The 6,732-nt window shown below is 44.0% G+C and overlaps 1 protein-coding gene across 1 annotated transcript in view; it reads right to left on the bottom strand.

Annotated features, from left to right (window-relative positions):
• Positions 1-5,112: 5,112 nt before the first annotated feature.
• The window catches only part of POU2F3 (POU class 2 homeobox 3), a 41,295-nt gene continuing 39,675 nt past the window's right edge, over positions 5,113-6,732 (bottom strand). Inside the window, exons 13-14 of the mRNA XM_074848821.1 lie at positions 6,093-6,225; positions 5,113-5,152 (exon numbers count right to left, since the gene is read on the bottom strand). Coding sequence (XP_074704922.1) covers positions 5,113-5,152; positions 6,093-6,225 — 173 coding nt within the window. The remainder of the gene's footprint in view (positions 5,153-6,092; positions 6,226-6,732) is intronic.

Here is a 6,732-nt window from a genome sequence, read left to right as displayed (position 1 = left end):
AGTGGGGTTACACCCCTTATACTCACAGGCGATAGGGATGGGACCCACAGGGGTGTTTTAGAGAGGGACTGAGCTGGCAGCTCAGCTCTTCACTCACTCCTGGGGTTCACATCACTGATGCCTGAGCCCTAACGGTGGTGGAGCAGAGGAGCTCTTCTCCTCAAGAGGAGAGTAGGACAGAGCGTGCAGACTGCTCAGGCACAAGGGCTGCTTTGGTAGCAGACGAGGTCGCTCAGCAGATTACGTGAGTCCTTACAGCCACTGTGAGGCACATCTGCTTGTGAACAATTGCTCCCTGCCTTGTTTATCTGTGGCTGTGAGAGGTGACTCTCAGCCTTGGAAAGCTGGAATTTCCTGCTCTGTATATTTTTAATCCTTTAGATGCTCCTGTGAGATTGGAAGTATTCCTAGAAGACAGGGGGATGAAGACCTTACCTTCCCAGCTGTAGCTTTTTGTGAAACAAACCAGCTGCTACTGTTTGTTTTCCTATTCAGGACCAGTTTATCAATAAATCTGAGAGACTTGTTATTGTGTTTATAAACTTTTCAGTGGAGATCAGCTCTCATGATGTGTTTGCACAACACCTGACACAGCTTGGCTTTGATCTCAGCTGCAGTACTGATGTGCAGATACCATTATTCAGCATTTAATACATTTGTCATTTGCCTCCCAGCTTTCAGAAATAATATTCAAAAATTTATGCGGTGCTGCTTTTCTGGGAGCAAATTACTTAGAGGAATTTCTAAAAATTAAATGGAATCGTCCCTGTCAGTTAAGAGCCAGATTTTGATCTGGATGTATCTTCTCTATATTATAAGAGTGTATACAGATAGAGTAACTTGTAAATATATTATTGTAAATAGCTGCCTTTCACAACTTTATTTTTGGTCTCTTTTGACAAAAAGACTCAACCATCTGGGAGCCTTTACCCCGTGTTTAAGGAGACTGTCAACTGACTCTGAAGTCAGTAGCCAAGTTACAGCTCAGCTACCAGGTATAGGATTAATGCAGGAATTACTGGGTAAAAGTTGCAGGCTAGGGTTATGAAGGCAATCATAATGGTCACTTCTGAGCTTTTAAATAATTTCTTATAATCAGTGAAATAACTTGAGATTTTTCACAGTAGAAATGAGCTGGAAACTAGAGCTTTCTACATGTCTTCTGTGATGACTGGCAGCAGTGTCAGCTGTGATGTCCATCATTCCTGAACTATGCTATTTAGCACAAGTTGAGAACTGGGAGAAGGGGAGGCTTATCATCACCGTTGCCTAATAGGGATTAAGTAATCTGTTCAAGGTCATTCAGGAAGGAAAATAAAATAGAGCGTCCCAAAGGTACAGATCGGTGGTTTAAATTCATTCTTTCGATCTGCTAATCTTTAAATATTCATAATAGCCAACTTTTTTTTTAAAAAAGGGAAAAAGAAAAAAGTAAAAGAGAGAGGGTGTCATTTTCTTAGCAGCATGCCATCCTGTGATGCACTTGTTTCCATTATGTAGAGTATTAATTTTAAAAGGTCTGTATCTTAGGAGGGAGAGGCTGGAGCAAGATCCCTTCCTACCACTTGAACATCTTTTTCATGTGGAACTGGCTTTGAGTAAGAATCGTAAAATTATAGCTGAAAGATCCAGAAACTCCTTAAGGGGTCTTTATAATTACAAAGCAACAGCCAGCCACCCCTCTTTTTCATCCCTGGCCTGGGCTGTTATTTGGTCAAAATCCAAATCCTGCTGACTTTATGCAACACACTCAGTGAACAGTCACATGCAAATCACTTCTCAGGCCGGCATGAAAAGAGACTGTTTTGTCCTCCATCCTCCTCTCACAGTGCTGGCCAGCCCTCACCGAGCCCCTGTGAGGTGTTTCAGTGAGAGGCCTGAGAGGAAAGGCAGCTCCTTGAGGGAGGGGTTATGAATTTGCCAGTCACCACCCACACCTCTCCCTTAGGACTTGCAGCATTTCTTCTCCAAGGACACAAGCCCACAGCAGTGCAGCTGCCAGGGATCAGCCGGGGCAGGTATGATTGAGTCGTCAATGCACATTGGCTCATCTTCGTACGCCGTGGGGTTTATGCCATCCCAGCCCAAGACAGGAGAGGAAAATTCTCCTCTCACACACTTTATCTGCACACGAGTACAGGTCAATGATTTGTTTTCTGAATGGATTTTTTTAAAAACTATGACAGAATTGAAATTTTCATGTAAAAGTATAGTTTTTGGAAATCTTTTAGACCAGATTAGAGAGAAACACAACCCTGAAAAGGTTTTTTTCCAACAAAACACTGGCATGTTTTAGTTGCAAAACATTTCTGCTGATTTGTTCATTCCTGTTTCTTCTACCCTCCACCATTTTAGTACAGATCCCCTCATCTCACCCCATCAGCCCCCAGCCAGTTTAGCTCAGCTGCTTACATGAAATTAATGGAAACAAATCAGGCAAAATACTTAAATATCCTGTCAACCCCAATTCTCTACCCAGTAACAAAGACCTCGTGTGTGGATTACATCTAGTAGCAGTCCCTGGTTGTGTATACGTGAGTGCATTCGTTTCTAGAGATCTTCCACTACTAGCGTTCAGCAGCGGTCACACAGGCTTTTCCAGCAGGACAGAGCCAGTGCTGGAGCGGAGCTGAGCAGATGTTGCTGCTCTGTGTCCCCAGGGCCTGCCTGAGCTCACCTGGAGAGCCCCCCCGTTAGGAGCAGTCCCACGGAGGCAAAGGGCAGGGGTAGGTTCACGCAGGGAGGGCCCGCTGGCAGGATCCGTCCCTCCAGCTGACCCAGCGAACAGCTAGCCAAGTTTAAATGTAGTTGACGTAGCACAGTTGTTTTAAAATACTGTCATAGTATCATTGTCTTGGCTGGAGGAGAATTTGTTTTCTCCTCAAGGATCCTGTGATGGAGGCACACCATAGAAAAAGCTGTCACGTTTAATTCCCGTCACTCTAGCTGTAGAAGAGAGTTCTTGCAGGGAAGTCCCTGTTAGAGACAGTAACGGGAACCTTCAATCTGCCAGGAAAACCCCCCCGTGCAGCTGTACCAAACCTGCTGCAGCTTGGCTTTAGAATGATTATATTCAAATAATTCATTTCACATCTCTAAATCTAGTTGGAAAGCAATGGAGAACAAGGCTTGAAATCAACCCTCCAAGCGTGTAAGAAAATTTAATTAATGGCAGAAGAAGGGCCATGGCAATCAGGAGAGTTGGAATAATACTTCCCATCTACATTTCTTGCTTTCCCAACATAAAATGTTTTTTAAATCACAACAGATTTTGTTGAAAAAAAAAAAAGTTTCATTTAATTTTAATGTTTCCACTGAAAAACAGATATGATGAAAGTGTTTCAGTTAGAGGTAAATGAGTGGTGGTAGGGAATCCAGGAAACAGAAATACAGTTTCTCCCTTTTTTGTGTTAGAACATTTTGAAAAAACTTATTTTAGTATTTAAAAAAAAAGAAATATTTTCTTATTTCCATTTTTCAAGAAATGTTACCTTATCTTTTCCAGTCCTCTCTCATTATTATCAGTGTCTGCTTCTGTAACAAAACCTCACTCAAAGCAACAAATGCAGTTCTATATACAATGTGCATGTAGGGCTCAATACTTTGTGTGAAGGTAGCTGATAAATTCTTAAGGTCCACAGACTCCCTATAGTAATAATTCATCACACAGGACTCGATGAATAGCATAAGAAACAATGGATCAAATATTTTTTTTCCCCAGAAGTGACAAAGGATGATTTTTACTTTTAAAAAAAAGCTCACATTTACCTAAAAAAAAAAAAAAAGCCATCAGAAAAAAAGTCTACTGCTCAAAAATGTCTATTTACATTCTGTGAATCAGATTCACTCACTTACTCTAGTTCCACTGAATTAGTTACTTGTACCCATAGACAACCTGACCGGGAATTTGTATTACTCAAGTCTACTTTAACAAAATTAAATATCTACCTCTTCTCAAGTGGAGAGTTGCGACATAACAACAATTTCCTTGGTGATATGCTGTGAAAGTTGAAGTTTCCTACACTTTGGCATCTCATGAAGTTAAGAAACACTTGCACACACAAACCTCAAGATTCACACCTGAGCAAATCAACTTGTCCTCCCAGGAACAGAAGAGCATGCTGCAGAGAACAGGCAAACTACGTTACTTACAGTTCAGGAAAGACCAGAACACATGCACACCTCTACTCCAGAGAGGTTGTTTTCATTTGGTATCAGATAAAACCCAAGGGATGAATAAAAGAAAGAAGGGAAGGTCAAGACTAATCCTTGTCCCATCAAATCAACAGAAACTGCTCTGTGTTCAATGGAGTCAGAAGTTCACCCAAGGTTTTCAAACAGTGACGTCCTCCAGTGGGGCAGTGAGGCCAGCTGCGAACAATAACAAGACCTGGACACAAGCTTTGCAAAAGACAACAATTTTTTTTAAAAAGGAAAAAATAAGAAGGCTCTAAAATACTTAATTAAAAAAAAAAAAAAAAAGAAAGCAAAAAAGGGAAAAAAAAAAAAAAAGCACCTTTAGAAACAGAGCAGAATGGCTCAAAGCAAAGCGAGTTTGGCAGTGGATAAAGCACAGTGCCATTGACCTTGGAAGTCTATTGAAAACCAAGGCTCACATCTAGACACAGGTCTCTGGTGAAATGAACTGGGTAACCTCGGCTCAGTTTGGGGGTTTATGGTACGTGTGCGTGATAGTAACAGCATGATAGACCCTTCTTATGGGAAGCTCTGAAATGAGTGAGGGGAAAAGGGGGTCCTGATACAGAAATCCTTCCAGATTAGAGATTGCCAGGCGATCCAGTGTGAATGCAGAGATTTGCAAGCAGAGGGCAGTGTTTCATGCTAATAGTGCTAAGCAAGGGCTCATTCCTGAAGTGAATGCCTGGAAGAGTATTATAATGTCACTGTTGGCGTTGAGAATCCTTGGGGAAGGTCAGCTGCAGTTTGAGTCCCTGGAGAGTTCTGCTGCTATGGGCTCCCTTAAACAAGACCTTCATTTGGCAGCATTTTGAAGGCACTGGAATGCCAGATGTTGCCCCAAGCATTGTTCCTAGAGAAGTTGGTCCATAGCTGGAAGCCAGAGCTCCTTTTACACATGATGGAGGAGTCGTCTCAGTGGAGGTAGGTAGGTTGATTCCATCGGTACCAAGATCTGTTTGCAACACAGGGAATAAGAGCTACAATTGCCATGTTGTTAATGGTTTCCCTCGAAATAAAAATCATTATTACTTCGTTTGTAACCTTACTTCAACCTGGCAGCCAGCAAACGATCCTTTGATCTTACAGGAAGCTCAGAGCAAAACCCCTGTCTTTCTAAGCAACATCTTCCATTGTGCTCGTGATTTCACATGCTGCCCGGCTGTTGGACTTCGCGTAAGAGGAGCTCTGATTCACGGCACAGGATGAGCCATGACTCAGAAAGCCCAGCAGCTACGGGTAACGCCCTCTGCTCCCTGTTGCCTTCCTACTAACACAGCATCCTTGATGCAATGGAGCAGAAACTACCAGTACAGGGAGGCCTGAGCAGCACAGGCTGTGGCAGAGGCATGTTCAGTGAAATAACCAGGAGGGCTCTGAGCCCACATGTGTGGCTTAATGCTTTTGTAGCATCTAAAGGCAGGGCAGAGGAAAATCCTCGTTCATCTGCCACTGTGCAATAGATACTCTGCAGCAGAGCTCTCTGGATGGCACTGCAGGAGAGAAAACTGGCTGTGGAGGGGGTTATCCAAGCAGAAACAGCAAAACAAGCCTTTCTCTGCTTCCTCCACACAAGGGGCTGGTTCAGGACAGTCCTTATGGCCAGCATTTCTATTCAGGTTTTTGGATGTTTGGGGTTTTTTTTCCCTTTTTTAAACCAGCACAGTTTTTCAGGCAAAACTTGATGTACTATTTGTCTTCAAGCAGAAAAATAGCCATATCACAAGAAGCTTCAGGTTAGATGTGAAGCTTCATGTAAGAACGTGCCAGCACATAGCTCCACATTGCTGGAGTCTCTAAGGGCTTGCATGTTCTTCACTAAGGTCCCATTGCTTTTCTCCCAAGCCCTCCGATGCCCTTGCCAAGGAGCAAGCTGTGGGGCCGCGCTGCCTTACCCTGAAGAGTTGAAACCGGACGAGTTCATTGCAGCTTTGGAGTTGCTCTGGGCTGTGCCGGGGCTGCTGGCATGGAGTGCACTGCCAGGGGACGAGGGCCTGCTGGAGTTGCCTGGGGAGCACGATGATGTTACTGTGCAGCAGAGAAAGCAGAATAAGACTGGGATCTCCTTTTCCTGCTAAGGACAGCCCAAGCCCAAACGCTGCCACCATATCTTGTACCCCCATGCTGTCGTTCACCAGGTCACTGTCTGCCCCGCAGAGGGTGGGGGTCTCCAGGACTGCGCCCTCTGTAGCGCTGGGTTTCTATGACTGTGAATCCCACTTCTCGGAGGAGATCTGACTGTGTTCTGCTGAAGCAACGCAGTAACCTAACCCCAGGCACTCCTCTTGTTTGGCTTCTAGGTGTGCCTGGCTCCCAAACCTAAACAGCCAATAAAATTTGCCTAGGATTATCCTGGGAATGTTATCATGCCCAGGAAGCTTTTCATCTCGTCGTTCCAGCCAAGAGAAAGACCTGGCTGTTTTTATCCCTGGTACACTAGTTACGTGGGGATACTTTCCCTGGTCAAACCCAAGGGTCTTATTAAGAGTGGCCTGAAAATGTGACCTAGAGACCAAGTAGTCAGAGAGCAAGAGC

This window comes from Strix aluco, chromosome 23 (assembly GCF_031877795.1).
Source record: "Strix aluco isolate bStrAlu1 chromosome 23, bStrAlu1.hap1, whole genome shotgun sequence".
Taxonomy (NCBI): Eukaryota; Metazoa; Chordata; class Aves; order Strigiformes; family Strigidae; genus Strix; species Strix aluco.
This window is presented reverse-complemented; position numbering and strand designations above follow the sequence as displayed.